Source organism: Phocoena phocoena, chromosome 4 (assembly GCF_963924675.1).
Source record: "Phocoena phocoena chromosome 4, mPhoPho1.1, whole genome shotgun sequence".
Classification (NCBI taxonomy): Eukaryota; Metazoa; Chordata; class Mammalia; order Artiodactyla; family Phocoenidae; genus Phocoena; species Phocoena phocoena.
The window spans coordinates 64,438,559-64,456,528 of record NC_089222.1 but is presented as its reverse complement, the minus strand read 5'-3'; the positions used below and the strand labels follow the sequence as shown (position 1 = coordinate 64,456,528).

At 42.5% G+C, this 17,970-nt stretch overlaps 1 protein-coding gene across 3 annotated transcripts in view; it reads left to right on the top strand.

Moving 5' to 3' along the window:
* Positions 1 to 5,847: 5,847 nt before the first annotated feature.
* The window catches only part of IGF2BP2 (insulin like growth factor 2 mRNA binding protein 2), a 157,376-nt gene continuing 145,253 nt past the window's right edge, over positions 5,848 to 17,970 (top strand). For 2 of the 3 annotated variants that reach the window (XM_065875968.1, XM_065875966.1), the window contains exons 1-2: positions 5,913 to 6,090; positions 7,665 to 7,725. In XM_065875968.1, coding sequence (XP_065732040.1) covers positions 5,913 to 6,090; positions 7,665 to 7,725 — 239 coding nt within the window. Of the gene's footprint in view, positions 6,091 to 7,664; positions 7,726 to 17,970 lie in introns of all 3 variants that reach the window. The other variant, XM_065875967.1, reaches the window with a different exon arrangement.

The window sequence follows — 17,970 nt, the reverse complement described above, 5'->3', positions numbered from 1 at the left end:
TAGTAACAGGAGGGAAGGCAGAATCTATGGGCACAGGTGCAGGTATGTGGGCAGACATAGTGGGGATTTGTTGGAGTGCCCTTCTGATTGCTTCTATTTTCTCAGTGAAATAGAAAGCAAGGTTACCTGCTGAGACTGAGACCTAGAGTGGATGAAGAGCAACTGGAGAGTGTGAAGAGAGATGATATAAGAAAAGGCCATCTAGGAGAATGATTGCCAGGGAGTGCTAAGGGCCTGTATTTTCAGTTTTACTAGACATTGACGTATTGTTCTTCAGAGTAATTGTATCAACGTATACTCTTGCCAGCAGTGGATGGTTGTTTCTGATGCTCCTAACCTTCACCAATACCTTGCCTCATCATAATTTTACAACTTCTGTCAATTTGATATTTGTGAATAGTTTTAATTTCCCATTACTCATGAGTTGAGTTTACTGTTCATTTGCGCTTCTTCTGTGAATTAGCCCATTCATATTCTCTCCCATTTTCTTAATGGTTGTCTTTTTCTGATTGATTTGTAAGTTCTCTTTTGCAGTTTGGATAATACATCTGTGTTTAAATTATGACCGCACAAATATTTTCACTGTTGAGCCTATGACCATTGCTCCTTTCTAGTATGACCATGTGTTTTTCCTAGAGTTAATGATTTCTTTGTTTTTCCATTTGCCTATTTTCCATATACCTGTGATTAATTTTTTCCAAATGTTCCAACATGCCTGCCATTCTATCAGAAATAATTACTATGCACTCATACATGAGTTCCATTCTTTTGTTCCCTGAAGTCCTCACTTTTCAAGCCATATATTCTCTTGTTCCAGCCTGTGCTGATTGCTCTCTGAAAGGCTGCATTGCTGGCATTCTGAATCTTCTATTCAGTCTCTTGGGCTGGATTCATTTCCCAAATCCCATGTCTTCTTCTTTCATGGTGTTGCTGGCACTTGTCCTCCAGTAGCTTCCCCCCAAATGGAGGCATGTCTGAATCCTTGCAACTATTTTTAAATTGATGGTCTAACTAGGTTTAGAATTCTAGACTGGAAATCATTCCCATTTGGTTGTGAAGGCATTGCTCTACTGCCTCCTAGAGTTCTTTGTTTTAGAAATACATTTCCATTCTCTTTCTAAATCCTTTTTATGTGACCTCTTTTCTCCCAGATACTGGGTTTGTTTGGGTTCTAAGTTTTACAGTGCGTTTTTTGTTTTTGTTTTTGTTTTTTGCGGTACATGGGCCTCTCAAGGTTGTGGGCTCTCCTGTTGCAGAGCACAGGCTCCAGACATGCAGGCTCAGCGGCCATGGCTCATGGGCCTAGCCGCTCCGTGGCATGTGGGATCTTCCCGGACCCGGGCACAAACCCATGTCCCCTGCGTCGGCAGGTGGACTCTAAACCACTGCACCACCAGGGAAGCCCTACAGCGTGTTTTTGCTCTGGATCTTTTGTGTTGAGGCTTCAGTAAACCCCTTCAGTCTGGAGATCCATGTCTTTAATACTGGAAGGTTCTTGTTTTTGTTGTTGTTTTTCTGGCATTATTTTCTCTGTTCTCTTTTTCTCAAACTTATTCTAAAACAATATTTGGATTTAATTTTAGGTGTGAAGCAGATGCTTTTTTGTGTCTCTGTGCCTTTGCATATGTGATTCCTTCTACCTAGGACACATTTCCTCTCCCATTCCTTCTCCTATCGTAGAAAATCCCTACTTATCTTTCAAAGTACATTTCCAATTTCAGTTCTATGGTGATCCCCTCTCTGATCTTAGGCTGAATAAGACATCCTCTCCTCCTGTATGCTCACAAAGTCTTTTCTGGCGCCTCTAATGCCAAACTATAATCTGTTTATACATCTGCCTCCTCCATGATCATAAACTCCTTGAGCAGGATGATGTTTATCCATTTCTGGATCCTCAGTGCCTAACACTGTGTAATGCCATGAATGAATGAATTCAACAAGAGGTGAAAAATGAACATTTCTTCCTCCTGTATGTTAAGCGCCATGCAAGGTAGGTACCATCTCATACATTTTCACTTAATCCTTAGAGCAAACCTCAGATAATAATGGTTTATGCAACAAATATTACCTGGGTTCCTAGTACATGCCAGGTTTGATATTGGTGAAAGGATGAAAAAGCCAAGACCTCAAAAAGACTTTTTTTCTCATACAGTTTTTTTAAATTGACATGCAATTCACATATCATAAAATCCATCTGTTCAAAATGTACACCTCAGGGGTATCACCACTAGACAAGATATTTTTTTATCTGTATAAAGGAAATGCTGTATGTATCCTGGGGTCAAGTCAGAAGAGAAAACAGTTTACCAGGGGAAGAAATGCATTCCAGGGAAAGGGAGCAGTATGTGTAAAGGAGTACAGCTCTGAGATGGCCCAGTATTTGGAAAATATGAAAAGTGGAGGGGAGTTGGAGTTTATAGTGAGCAAGTAGGTTGGGCTATTTTACAAACGAGGAATCTGAAGTTCAGAGAGGTGAATTAACTCAACTAAGGTCAAACAATTTCTCTTCTGCCAACTTGGGAAAAAGTATCTAAACAGTTACCCCACCACCAATCATTCCCAACAAGCAGGCAGGTGCTGACACCACCAAATACTGTATTATCAAATGCTGAATTGCCTCCAAATCCTTTAGCCTTCCAGGAAATAGGCTTCATTTTCTCTCCCAACTCCTTGTATCACCTAGAACCATTGGCCACAATGACCACCATAATTAGTTCAACAAAAACATTTCCACTGTGGTTTTTTAGACTCCAAAGGTTAAGGCCACCACAGTGATACTATCAGTAGGTGCTCTGTCCATGGATAAAATATTGGTCATGAAAGTCAAGATGAAGCCTTAATACTTCATGAGCTCTTTGTTAGGCTAACATGTGTTTGCCAATCATATTTCAAGCCCTCTGTATGACCAGGAAAGAAGTCTATTTTTCTGGGCTTGTTTTCCTACTTACAAAGTGACATTACCCAGTCACTTTACCACCATCCTGCCCAAAAGAACCATTGGAAAACCATGAGGATCTGTACTGTTTTGAAATTCTTGAGGAAAAGGCCAATATATGCTTTTAAAAGTAATATGCCTAATATAAGAATTTTCCCAAATTTCTGACCTCAGTGCAACATTCATAAAATTTTTGCTTATTAACCTTAAATTCAGCCCGGATCAATCTCTATTTCATCTCTCTGGGAAGGGAGGAGGTAGGGGAACTCAGGAGAAAACACGTAGAAAATGAAGTTTTGTCAAGCAGTGGCAATGACTTCTGGATTTCTGTTTTGCATTCGGAGGCTGTTCCATTCTCTATCGTGTGAAAGAGCAACTAACTCTGCCTTCTAAGATAAGGAACTGTGGGTGCTACAAATCAGAGGTGTGGTGGAAACACATCCCCCATCAGTTACCTATCAAGCTCTTCTCCAGCACTATGTTTACAAACCACCAGCAGGAAAGAAGACACAAATTACAGCAAAGACCAGTTATTTTTCAGAAAAGAAATATGGAAGTGACCTGGTGAAGCAGAGTAGAAGAGTTCACCAGAAGCCAACTCTGCCAAGAATCTTTAGATGCTTGCTACCCACTAGAGAATCCATGCTAAAGTGTTTGCAGTAGGACCAAGGAATTGACATGTCTGAAAATATTATACACAAAAGTTTTACTAACCTTTCAGAGACCAATTATCCCTGCCACTCTTGTTTCTCTTTTAGAATGTGCAGTTTTGAAATACTGGAAGTAAAATAAAGCAAATAGTATGACGGTGATCATACCAATTATCTCTTTCCCCACAAGGAAATATTTTAAAGCTCATGAGTTCCTGGGGGAAAGAAAAGAAACAAGCATTAAGTGTGCGTCCACTGTCTCAACACACTACTCAGTTATCCTTTGTGTAGCCTTCACAACAGCCAAGAGTTGGTCACTTTATCCTCTCTTTATGGATGAAGAAACTTAGGCTCAGAGATGCTGGAACACTACATGCCACAACCCTGAGGTCTGAATCCTAATCCGAAAGACCTTCCACCGGCCAGTGTTTCCTAGACAAGGATCACCTGGGAGTACTTACAGAAAATACAAAATCCAGGCTCACAATCAGTCTTCAAAGGAAGGGGCCAAGGAACGTGTATTTTTAAAATTATTTTTAAGAAGCCGTGCTCCCTCCACCCACTTAGTCAACAGGAGAGCTTGAGAAAGAGAGTACTTCACAACCCAGCCAGGAGACCATCCCTACATTTGTGGCTTCTGCAGCAAGAGACCCTCAACGCCCTCAAAATACATAAATAAATAACCAACCCACACTTCTCCCGTCAAACTATCACCTCTCCTAAGGCCCCCAGAAGTGCAGATCTTGGAATCTTCTTCTGCCCCTTTGCCTCTGAATCCTGCCCATTTTTTTCTTCCCTGTAGAACTTCATTTCCTGGCTGGGACCAGGCTCTAACCACCAGACTTCCAGCCGAGCCCCGGAACTCGCAACCGGTCTCCAGCCCGTCTGGCTCCTTCCCTAGCCCCTCGGCTCGGGCTGCTCTCATCCCAACCCTGCCTCTTCCGTCGGTCACGTTGTTTCCTCCGCTTGGAAGGACCTCTTTCCTCTCCGGGCCCTTCCCAATGCTCGGGGAACTCCTACACCGCCTGAGCGCCTCCAATTCCAGTTACCCTCGCCTCCCACCACCCCGGCGGGGGTACTGAACCTGGCCTCGAAGCCTAGCAGCAAGCGTCGGTCCTCCCGGCCGCAGTCCTTGCCCCCTCCTCGCTCGCCTCCCCACCCGCCACCTGGCTTCGCAGCGGTGGCTCGGGAAGCCCTAGGCACTTCCCAGAATAGAGAGCAGCTGCCAACGTCAGGCTGCCGCCGGCCGCGAGGTTCCGGGCGCACGCGGTGCGGGCGGAGGGGACGTTGCTCCGCTCTGGCCTTCCTTCTCCCCTCGCGGGCCGGGAAACTGAGGCCCAGGGCTGGAGCAACTTCCCCGGGGTGCAAGGTCCGTGAAGGCCCGGTCGGTCCTGGGCCCCAAGCGTCCCGACCCCCGTCCGCGCTCCCTCGACCACACGCGCCGCCCGGTTACCCGGGAGAGTGGGGCGGGGAGCGGGTCTCTGAGCGAGCGCTCAGCCCGGGAACGCGCAGGGAGCCGGACTCGGCCAACTCGCCGCGAAAGTTGTGGTCTCCCAGCCTTCCCTCGCTTCTCACCTCCGAGACACACCTTCCCGCCGGCCCTGCAGCCGCGCCCTCACATCCGGTCCACCTTGCGCACACCCCTTTCCACGCTCTCCCACAGCCCCTCGCCCTCCTACGCCTGCAGCTCCCAGCCGCTCCCCCTCGCGCATTCCCACCCGCGGCCGGGGCGCGCCTTCCCCTCCCCGCCGCTCGCCCGGCCTCCGCGCCGCGCCTGCCCGAGGTTCTGGCTCCCGGGAGCCCCAGCCCCAGGCCGCGACCCGCTTCCGCCTGCCCGGCGCGGGGCAGAAGTCCCGGTAGCCGCGCGGAGCGCTCGGAGCGCGGGGGGCGCCAGGCGAGGGGCGCAGCGGCGCGGGGCGGGGAGGGGGCGCTCGCTCGCTCACTCTCGGCTGCGCACACGCCCGTACAAACTCTCACACAGACACACGCGGGGTGCGCTGCCGCCGCCCGCCGCTGCTCCTCCTCCCGCCACCGCCTTGAGAGGGAGAGAGGGAGGCAGAGAGAGCGCTTTGTCCGCGCGCCGCCGCCCGGCCCGGGACTCTGCCCCGAGGAGGCAGCCGCGCCGAGTCCCCGCCTCCGCCTCTGCCCCCGGGCGGGCCGGGCCGGCCGCGGTGGGGGGAGCCAGGCTGAGGGTGGGGGTGGGTGGCGGGCGGGCGGAGGGCGGGGAGGGGGGGCGGAGGAGGAGGAGGGGAGACGAGGGCAGCGGAGGAGGCGAGGAGCGCCGGGTACCGGGCCGGGGGAGCCGCGGGCTCTCGGGGAAGAGACGGATGATGAACAAGCTTTACATCGGGAACCTGAGCCCCGCCGTCACTGCCGACGACCTCCGGCAGCTCTTCGGGGACAGGAAGCTGCCCCTGGCGGGACAGGTCCTGCTCAAGTCCGGCTACGCCTTCGTGGACTACCCCGACCAGAACTGGGCCATCCGCGCCATCGAGACCCTCTCGGGTGAGCAGTCGGCGCTGTCCCCCTCCCCCCGCCTCGCCCAGCTCAGGCCGGGACGGCGCCCGGAGGGAGGCCGAGCCCTGCGGGCGGCGCCCGGCGGGGGCTTTAGCGCCCGCACGTTCACTTCCACGCACCAGACCTTCAACTCTCACCGCCGGCCCGCTCTTGGGACGGCCCGCTCCCCTCCCCCCACGGCTCCGGACTCACCCTTTGCCCTCCCAGCCGCAGCCCTGGGGCGACCCCCGAGCCTCCCCTAGGGTTCCCGAGGCTCTCTCGCTCTCCCGGGGCACCCCTTGTTCCTCCGGCTCCCCGAGTTGCTTTCCAGTTCCCCACCCCCATCCTTAGAGAGCCCCCGTCTCCCCTTCTTCCCTGACCTTTCCGTCACCCCTTTTGTCAGGGACCCCCCTAAACCCTGAATGTCCTTCTCCCTTGAGCGGACCTTACCCCTTCCCGTGCCTCGTGCCCAGGACCTCTCGCCCTCTGGTGTCCCCTGAGCCGCACTCTCCTTTCGAGCCCCCTCCCCAGCTCGCCCCGCGGTCCCCCACTTTTGGCACCCCCTCGGCGCCACCCTGACGATCCCCTCCGAGGTTTCGGGGCTCCCCCCACCCCGCCTTTGCACGACGGCACATCTCTATCGGTCCTCTCCCGAACCTCAGTCCCTTCTCGCTTGTCTCTCAAGCGCTCCTATTTTTCTCTGAATTTTTTGTCCGATTTTATTGAGAAGAACTCGGGGCTGGGGGCTTTCCGCCGTCTGTCCCCCCGCCTCCCGCTCGGCCAGAAGCACCTTTTTACGAGGTGCCCTGTCTCAACTCGGTGGGGGCCCGGACTGAGAACCGAGAAAGAGGCGACCGGGGGGCCCGCGAGAGCGCTGGAGCCCAGACGGGAGACGGAGAGCGACACACACACACACTCGCGCGCGCGCGCACTCACCAACTCTCCCTCCCGCACACGCACCGCTCGGAGCCGCGCTCGCCCCCAGGCCACGAGCCTGCGCCCCCCGAACCTCGGCCCGGCTGGAGCCCCTTCCCCACCGGCGCGCGGGGTGGGGGCGGGGCAGCGGCGAGGCCAAGGTGACCAGAAGCAGGCGGGGACCCGGCTCTCACGGAAGCGGCCCCCGGGGGGCTTCGGCGTGTCTCACCAGGGCCACCGGGAGGAGAGGGCAGGGAGGGGAGAGCAGCGGAGGCTTCGGAGCCCGGATTAGCGCAATGGAGAGGTGGGGGCCCGGAGAGGAGCGGGGCCGCGCCAGCCCTGCAGCTTGAGTTTCAAATGAGCTCATCCTTTCAAATTGGCGCCGCTCTTTATTAAATTTGTTTTTCCGGTAATGCCACCCACAGCTATACCTGGGGTCGGGATCCGGGCTCGCACCCTTGCCACCTCGTCCCGGGGAACAAGGCGACATGGGGTGCCCACCTTTTTTCTCCACTGGGAACCAAGTTTGCCCAGCTCGAGCAGGGTAGGAGACCCCTTGAGGGCGCCCGAAGGCGGAGCCGGAGCGTGGAGTTCTGTGCGTGCCCCTCCTAGCCCCCCGCCGGTTTGATTGCAGGAAGGTTCTGAGTGCTTTAATTTCTGTTTTAAAGGTAAAGTGGAATTGCATGGGAAAATCATGGAAGTTGATTACTCAGTCTCCAAAAAGCTCAGGTAAATATATTTTGCTTAGTTTTTTTGTGTGATTGGTCTTACGTCTAAATAAAAAAAATACACTCAGTTTTTAAAAATGTGCTTGTATAGTTTTTTTTAAAAGGCGTTTGTTTGTTTTTGTAGTGGAGTTAAAATAGTTTAGAAAGCTACATTTTTTACTTTCATTATATAAGGTGTTTACTGTACTTGGAAAGTATCTGGTGCCTTATTGGGGGTGGGTGGCGAACACTAGCTGTGTTAAATTCGCTGGGACCGTTTAACTTGTTTATGAAAACTTGCCTCCCACCCGCCACTCCCACCCCTGCCCCCCAGCACAATGGCAACAAATGCTTGTCAAGACTTCCTGTGAGATGTTAAGAGTAAATATTTACTGTGTCAGCTAAATTGCTTAACTAAACTTCGCGATTATTGCGATTAATTAGTTTTCTTTTTTAGATACCTTAGTGTTGAATAATAAAATAATTCAGCAAGGGGTCGATATTTTTGCATAGTGCTTTAAACAAGTAGGCTGTTTGGATTAGGTGGCAGTTAAAAGCCAGACTTTTTTAGTCACAGAGACTACTGAATATTGCTTCTGAGCGTTTTCTTGTTGTTGTTGCTTTTAAGATATGTTTGAGGCTAAACAAATATCACTGTGAAATCTATAATTATATTTAAGTGCACTGTTGTTAATGAAGGACTAAAAAGTTTTGTGGAGGTTGGATTTCTCCACAGTGATTTGCTTACATGAGAATGTCTGTGAGGAGAGAATGAGGGAGAACATCTTTGTTTAAAGTTTATTGTGGACTTTAAATTTGGGCCCTTTATTACTCATTCTAGATTTTTTTTCTATGTGTCGTAACTTAGTTTATATCCCATTCACATACATTTCTTCACCATTAGTCATTTAGTAGCTGAATTGGAGACTCTAAGTGAAGTCTTTGACTTACCACCTTTACAGTTTGTGATTCTCAATAGTGTAACCATTTACTTGATTTTTGCCAGGATTGAATAGATTTTAAAACAAACTATCCCAATTGTTAAATACATAGATGTTTTGCTTAAAGGGTTTCTAAAAATGTGTGCACATTTCCAGATATGTTTTAACTAAGCAACAGAATATCTTTTGTTTGCCAGTGATTCCAGTGGCATATCAGAAAACTACTTAATAACTTAAAAAAAAAAAGGTAAAAATTATGATTTGCAGTTTCATGTGTAATATTAAGCTAGTTCTTCTCTCTAGGAAGAAATGTAATGTGCAACTGATTAATTTTTAAATTATTTTAAGTTTGTATGCTTTTCTTAAAAAATTTTTTTTTGCTTGAGAAATCGAAGTTGAAGCTTTTTGATACATTAACTATTTACTGTAAGTTGAAATTACTCATAACACTTGAATATTGGATGAACATACTGAACAAGGTTTGAAAGAAGCACCCAAAATATTTGATGGGTTATGTTTCTATAAATATCTAATTCTGTTGGCTGTATAATTGTTTTGAGGGGTTTTTTTGGTTATAATTAGTAAAAATCGGTAGAATTTTATCTTTGGTTAGTTGGTGTCTCATTTCACGTTGCAAAGTATATTATTTAATGTTGCAATGTAAGTGAAATACTAGTTTATCTAAAGTTATTAACATCTCTTGAAACTTCTCACAAATATATTACGTTTTAACTTTTTTCTTTCAAAATACAGAGGTTACTTGCTGTTAGCTGGGGGGTCATTTAGATGATTTTGCTGTGTTTATATAAGAGTTCAGAATTAAAAGCTTGTCCCAAATTTTTAGTATTAATTAAATAAAGAGCAATCTAGGACTTATACAGCTCTATTGGTACATGATTTCTTTGAACACTGTGGGTAATATGAAATACCTAGGAGGTAGATTGAAATGCGCTGTGTATGATTCACTACTCTGAAGATGTCTGACATGCCAAATGTATGCATAAGCTGCTGCTGTAGAGGGCTGCTTCATTTCTGATTGGATAGCTTTGATCTTTCTTCCTTTCCTTTATTAGTTTAAAATGCAGAAATTAGTTACTGGTACTGCAGGCTAAGGGAGAGAGAGCTGATGCCTGGTGTTGTGTACTGAGCTCAGACTCCTGGGAGGAGGCAGCTGTGTGTTCTCATGTACAGGGCTCCACCACGGAGGGGACTCTCAAAAACAGGGTACTGTGACATTTGAAACCAAAGCTTTTATGTTATATGGTGACTATTTTGGTGTTCTTTTATTGCACTTCCATGAAAATTAACAAGTTAAAAGTACATTTGTTGGCCTTCAGTCAGTTCTATATGTGGTTTTTGTGTTAGTAGAAGTGAAAATGTGAAGGAAACAATGCATCCTCATTGCTTGCTTACTTAAAAAACCATTCCACAAGTGAGTGCTCATTTTCTTTATATTGTTCTGATTTCTTTCTGTTCTCAAGAATCAGTTTTAATATCTATATTCCAAATAGATTTTTTTTAACCTAATGATACTTGGGAGGAGATGTTTTTTATCTTAAGTTATGAAAATATTGGCATGCCATTTGCTTACCAATTGGATCTTTTGTTAAATACCATTCTAGCATTATTTTATATGTGCTGTTTTTGTAGACAGACTAGATAGTATTATTTTCTCAGGGTCACTTAAAAGTAGAAAACTCTTTTTTCTTTTGCCACATGTGCTTCATTCTTATTAAATGCAAATTATTGTAATGTAAACCATGTACAAACCATCTATTTTTCTTACTTTCTAAGTTGGCTTCAGGCTCTGTTGAATAAAAATCTTTGATTCTTTTTTCTCTATTCGCATTTCTTGGTAGCATATATGAATCAAAGATTTCTTAAGGAAGAAAAAACAAAGGGCTGTAAAAGTTGTGGAAACTTCCTTGATAGAAATTTCATTTTTGATGTTGATGAGAGTTTAGTTTAAAAAAAATTTATATACTATATGTATCTACACACATGCACACACACACACACACACACACATTACATAAATTGTTTTGAGCTAAGACATACGCTAACCTGAATGTGCTTTGTAACTAAAGTTGAATGATTCTGTGAGAAACAAAACTTTGAAAAATGCAATTTCTGCCCACTTCTAGGAAGTAACTAAGTGGTGCTAGACATGCTTTCACTGAGATGGTGAGAATACTATGAGGTAGTGTAGGGAAAAGCTATGAATTTGTCTTTCATGAGTTAAAAATCAGTAATTGTGTTCTCTCCAATGCAAATGAATTTGGTCTCCTATAGGAATGTTAAAGAAAACAGTATCTCAATTGTGTTTTGCTTGTATGTACTACATTGTGTATAGTTGAATTAAATACCAAAAAGAAAAAAAAAACCCAACCACCCAACCTCAAGCCCTCCCTGCAACAAAGGCTTTTGATGGATCAATTTTTAATTTTGTAACAACAGAAAAGACTTTATTAGGTTAAAATTATATGGTACCCTATTTCAAGAATTTGTTGAATTAGAAATTATGGCCTGGATTTAATTGTATAGATTCCATGTGTGGATATTTTACATATATATATATGTACACACACATACACACACATATATATATTACTCTAAGGTTAGTTTTGATTTGACTTTGAGTTGGACATTTAGTTTCCCATTTTAAAAAAAGGCTAGTAATTTTTTTATGCCGTTCTAGGTAATGCCTTAGAAAATTACACATTTTCGTGACCTTTAAGAGATAAGTGTTGGGATTAAAATAGAAGCAATAAAGAAAAAAATTACTTGGTAATTCAGGTTTAAAATTCTAGTTTGTGTTTTTAAAAGACTGGTCATTGTTTTTTACGTTATTTGGTTAAATATTAAAAGCCATTGAAATCTACAAAGCGAAATAGATGTTATATGGGGCTTGATTTTCCAATTTGACAAATTCATATCAATTTTAAATTATATTGTAGTGATTTATAAAAGTACTAGATGGCTAAACACATGAACGTTAATTCTAAATAGTGATTTGGTGATATGTAATACATTTGTCAAATTGTGTTTTTTTAAATAATAATGTTTCTTTGTAATTATGGCTGGGTATAAGATGACCATAAGGGATGGTCTCAGAGTTTTGTTTTTTATTATGTTAGCCTGAGATTATCATTTATATAGAGAAGATGAGAGAAGATGAATAATATTTGTAGAACACCTTTTATACATAATGATTTAAAGTACAATATATTTTCTTTAAGAAGAAAAATTTTAAAGGATGTTAGAAGATTTAGAACTAATACATATCAAAATCAACATTTCACTATTATTTTGAGTAAATGCTTTTTATTTTACAGAGGTTGTTCCAGTTTCTTAGATGGGGGGAATGTAAATGACATTGAAATGTGCATAAAAGGGTGGTAATTTGGGCACATTTATTAAAAGTCAAAAAGTTATGAAAATCAGATTTCTGTAAGAACTATTTATACATATTTGATACTTTCAGCTTTCTAAATATTTGCTGTCTCCTGCTGAATCACTCTTCCAAGTCTGCTAATGAAATCCTCAAAAGTAGATGAGCAATTGGTCAGTTGTTAGAGGACATAATTTGAGTTTAAGTGCATCAATCTCTGTGGTTCAGCGGGGTGTGTGCACACGTGCGTGTGTGTTTTATGGGAGACAGTAGTTTCAGACAGATGGTATCAAGAGGGAAGAGGAGGATATCTTTAAATTAAACAACAAATGTTCTGGATTTTAGTCCTGACAAGGCAAATGAAAATTGCTAGGTGTTTGAACCTTGTGGTAAATAAAGGGAGTCAAGTGCAATAATATGTGCCTTGAGTGATGCATAACTCTTGCAGGTGTTTAACCTTGTGGGAGCCAGGGCACAGACACCTGTAGTGGCTTCTTCAGTGAGCATGCTACTGGAAGGACCATTCTGTGGGAAATTTACTCTCCTTCACTTTTGCTTGGATGTCCCCTCTCACTAAGAGAATTGGCAAGTGATTCTGTGTAGGCTTTGATTTTCTATAGAAGATTTAAGACTTGAATATGCATTTTCATTTAGAAATTCTATACTGTGGAAGACAGTGTATTATTTTGCATAACAAAAGTACTCTGAGAGAATCAGTTTCATTAGAAGAAGCATAGTATTGAGCTGGTTTCTTTGGAGGCTGTTAAAAAAGTTGAATAATAAATTTCAAAAATATATTTTAAAAAATTATATTTAAATGCCACCAAAATGTCTTCAGTGTTCTTATTGGTGTTGAAGAAGAAAGTGGTGGGGTTTGGCTAAACCAATTTTTTAAACCAGCTTTCTAAAAATTTTAGTCAAAAGCATAATTTCCAAAAGTTACGATTAACTTCTTAATTTGAAGAATGGGAGAGTTCTGTTTAACAAAATTTGCCCAAGTAATTTGTTAGTCAAGGTTTGTCCTTTTTAAACTCAAATTAAAGTTCAAATTAGTTTGGGTAGTCATTCAAAACACTATCACTGAAGAAAACATAATAGCAAATAAACAACAAACACCTACCAGTAAAGATAACAATCTTTCCCTTCATTTATCACCGTTAAAATATTTTTTTAAATCTTTTACTTTATAATTTGACTTCATGCTTACAAACTTGTAATTTTCATTTGGTGGCATGGACTGTATGGGTTCTATTTTGGGCAGCAAAATTGCAGAGTGCTCAGAGCATTATTTTTAAGGTTTTTCTTTTCCTGTTTTGATCATGTACTTTAGTCTGGTCTTTCCATAAAATAGTGAAGAAAAATTATTTACTTTTACAGAAAAATTCAGATTTTGTTATTTTGGCTTCCAAAGAGGAGGGAGAATATAATTACTGTTTCTTTAATTTGGTTTAGTGTTTGATGGCATGTTGAGGTGTTGAATAAGTAGACCAGAGAAAATGGATACTTTTGAATTTATAGCAGGCAATCAAGTCCAAAATGATGTCCATCATTTAATATATATGTTTCTTCCCCAAGCCTCTGGTTCTCACTAAATAATAAGCTTGCATTTTGGAGACATGTTTTGTTTATTCTTGGATTTCCTATTTATTTATCTGTTCTATACTTTATTTCTTAAAATGTGAAGATTTAGTTAGAATTTTCCCATTCTGTTTATTATCAAGAATATTTCATAAAATAGGTATTTCAGTAAGTCCATTAAATGAAAATTAAGAGTTCTGATGCATGTTTTAGACTTTCTTCTATCTATTTATATCAAGGAAAATGTTGTACCTAATGACCAGGATAATCTGTATGGGACAATTGCAATGAGAATGATATTTTCAGTTTTTCTTATTATCATACAATTAATGTGTACCAACATGTGAGGATTTGCCCTGTGGGGGAAGCTTGGACTTTTAATTTTTGTTTTAAATGTGATCAGAAAGGTAATATCATGATTCCATGTGTTGACATGTAAATACTACTAGATAAATGTATATTTATGTGCCTGCATCTCATATTCACATAGTACTGATAATATCTCAGCCTCTTTAACACATTATTTCATTTATTCTAAATAATAATTATGTGAAGAAGAAAGGACAGCTAATATTATTCCGTTTTTTAGATGAGAAAACTCAGTCTCAGAGAAATTTAATAATTTACCTAAGGTCACATTACTATTAAATAGTAAAGCTAGGGTTAGAACTTCTGATTCTCAGTCCAGAGTACTTCACCTACATTTACTTTGTTTAATTAAAGAAGTTATCTGAAAGTGTTGTACGGTTCAAAGGTTGCCATTCAAGAGTGATGGAAAGATATAAATATAGATTTGTTTGTGAATCACCCTTTGCAATGATCTTATTCTTAATCCAAATGATCTGTACTTTGTTATAGTTTTTAGGAAAAAAATTAGAAACAGAGGTCATTTTTAAATTACTGGCAGTATCACTGTGCTTGCCCATAGACAGAAGTGGGGTATGCCTAACCAAGAAGGTTGGATCTTGATGTTGTTGTTACATTGCTTTTTTTAGTGTTTGCATTCCTTGTATTATGACATAGGACATTGCCGAGAAAGATGTTTCAACAGCTGAGCCACACAGATTACACAGGTAGCCCTGGTCAAGACCGTGTGCCACATGGTAAAGGAAAGTCAAGCTCAAGGAATCACTTGGGTGGGTTCGTCCCAGGTTTCAGCCAATCCATTGTCAGAGGGCAGGACTGTTTCGTTTTAAGTGTTTTGCTGGTAGCTGCCAAGTCTTTCCTGAGATTTGGTGTCTCTCTCTGATTCACTTTCTGTACAGAATATGGCCTTTGGCCTCTCCTGTGGGAGTGAAATGAATGTTAATAGGATAGCATCCCTAAAGTTCTCTGAGTTCCTCATTAATGATATAGTCACTCAAAAGCATATACTAAATAACTAAGCATGTGAAGAACAGTCCATTTCCCCTTAATTGTGAACTTTGTCTGCATTTATCCTCATTTCCTTTAACTTTTGTGTAGTATCATATTTATGGTGGTGGTGGAAGGGAGGAAGGAATTATCAAGAAAAAGGTAAGTGAAAGATTATTTCCAACTCCCTAGGCATTTCATTTCTTTAACTTAGTAGAGCCCAGAGTAGGGTATTGCATGTTCTGTGGAATTCTGACTCAGAAGATGGGGAAAAGGAAGAAAGGTAACTAATACTTGCTGAGTAGTTAATGTGCTAGGCATTGGACTAGGCCTTCTCCATATTTTTTTGTATACAGCCGAGAGAGATCTGAATTTCATCCCTTTCACAGATAGGGCTGTAAAGCTTTGGACTCCAAAGCAACTCCTTCTACTGACCAAACCTGCTTCAAAGATGCAGTGGCTGTCTTACCCTTGCTTACCATCTAATTTGTATACAGTAACAGCACCCTAGCAATAAAGTAGGAAGTTGTGATAATGTGTACATAGGTAATAGAGAAACTTTGTATGTTTTTCCTAACTCAGAATTAGAGCTAAAGTTTACATGTATACAACAGATATGCTGAGGAAGATAAAGGATTGACTAACTGAAGTTAGTATATTTTTAATTTAGTGTAATTGAAAAACAACTGAAAGTGTTAGTCATAATTTGAAGAAACTTTCTTGAAGTAGACCTATAGTAGAGGCATTAGTAATTACTTAAAGATAAAAAGATTTTTAAAAAATCATTGTGGTTGAAAGTTAAGTGTAAAAAACATATGTATGCAGTGGGGTGGGGGTGGGTAGGGAGGGTCTGTATTTTTGCCTTTGGCCCAGATACTTTTTTTAAATCCTGGAAAAAAACACCTCAGACTTTTTTGTGTAGGACCTAGAGTGTTGCACAAAGTGTGGCATGCTTTCATTTTTATCTGTATATTTTAAAAAGTGTCTATGATTTGGAGACGGAAATACGGGATTCTTGCAAATTATCTTCTATAGAGTGGTTCATCTTATTAACATTAGAAAATTGTAAACCTTTTAATTAATTAATGGCTGCATTGGGTCTTCGTTGCTGTGCGCGGGCTTCTCATTGTGGTGGCTTCTCTTGTTGTGGAGCACGGGCTCTAGGCACGTGGGCTTCAGTAGCTGTGGCTCGAAGGCTCTAGAGAACAGGCTCAGTAGTTGTGGCACACGGGCTTAGTTGCTCTGTGGCATGTGGGATCTTCCTGGACCAGGGCTCGAACCCATGTCCGCTGCACTGGCAGGCGGATTCTTAACCACTGTGCCACCAGGGAAGCCCTTAAACCTTTTTGACAATGAAAGATTCTGAAAGCACAGGGAGTAGAAAGATTTGTATATTCTTTTTGATACACTACTTAAGCATATTATGCATTCATAACTTTTTTTGTTTTTTTTTAGTAAATAGGACTTGAGATACAATTATACTACCAATGGAATGAGATATACAAGCATTTTGCTTCGTAGATATAGAGGTGGTGCTTTTTTGATAAGAATGTAATTTTATGAAAAAATTTTATTATAAGATGAAAAATAATGGCTTTTCTCAGTCAAGAGTATTATCAGAAAAGATTTTTATTACCACATTTATATATTCTTTTTTACTCTTTCTCTTTGAAAGTAAAGCAAAAATCTATTTCATTGAATGGTGGTTCTGTGGACAGGTTAACCTCAAACCAACTCATGAAATAGAGGCTATTTCGAAAAAGCTTACGTGAGGACAGGCTGTATAGTTTTTGTTACGTGGAGACCTTTTACTTTAGTCCCTCTTGATCTTTGTGATTTTAACAATGCATATTTGAAAAATGGATGTTTTGTCTCTTCATTGTGTAGATAAGGTTTTGGAGTAAAAGTGTTTGTGCATCATTATATGAGAGAGTTGGAGATAGATGATGAAAGAGTTTAACGCTGAAAAACTGGAGTTTAACCTCTTCAATTATTAAGAACAGAGGGAGGAGGGAAGCAAGGAAGGAGGAAGAAAGGAGGAAAGGGAGGAAGGAGAGAAAGAGGGATGGAGGAAGGGAGAAAGGATACCGGTAGCTGTAGAAGCATAGGTGACTGAACTTGGTTGTGCAGCTTGTACGGTCTGTAATTCCAGAGCGTGTTAGAAAGACTGGTACTCACTGGTGGTGGGTGGGAGACAGTAAGTGATTCCATTGGTGGTAGCAGGACCAGGAGGCTCACACAAGTTGTTCTTTGACTTTTAAAAACCCTTAGAGTATGTGGTTGGCCTACCCCACAAACGATCTTATATTTCTTTCTTTGAGGCCCTGCACTGGCCAGTTCCTCTCTCTTATTCTCCTTCCCCTTTGTACTTCCGCAGGGATGGCTGGGCAGGACTGGAAGGTGCCTGGTGTGTGAGGCCTGCCTCCAGCCTGGTGCCCCCTCGCTGGCGGAGTCTGGGGAAGTGGGGAGGCATGTGTGTGCTTGCTCAGTGTGCTGGAATGTATGGGCTCTGTGGCTCACGCTTCCTCGGAATGTGCCACAGACACGCTCCTCCATGGTCTCCACGGTCCTGGGGGTCAACCCTCATAAGCTTTTGTGAGTAGTTGAAAACTTGGGATGGAATTTCCCAGTGCTGAAAGTTTAGGCTACTATTTTTCCCCCCTGAAGTGGATTTGTGTTTATTCTTTGTAAAGGAAAAATATCTACTAACAACAACCATTGAAGAACAGAAAAAAATTTGTGGGTGCGTAAATAACCTGGCTTTTCTCCTGGATCCAGCTGTACTCTTTTTTTCCCTTCTCTTCAGACTGATAGTGATGTCTTCAAATCATGGACACTGAATTTGTAAACTAAGCTCTCTAAAACTCCCCGAGTTGTGTCGCTGCTAAAGATGATGAAATCAAGGATCTTTAGAAACTAGGTTTTGTGTTTTTTTTAATAAATTTTATTTATTTATTTTTGGTTGCATTGGGTCTTCCTTGCTGCGCACGGGCTTTTTCTAGTT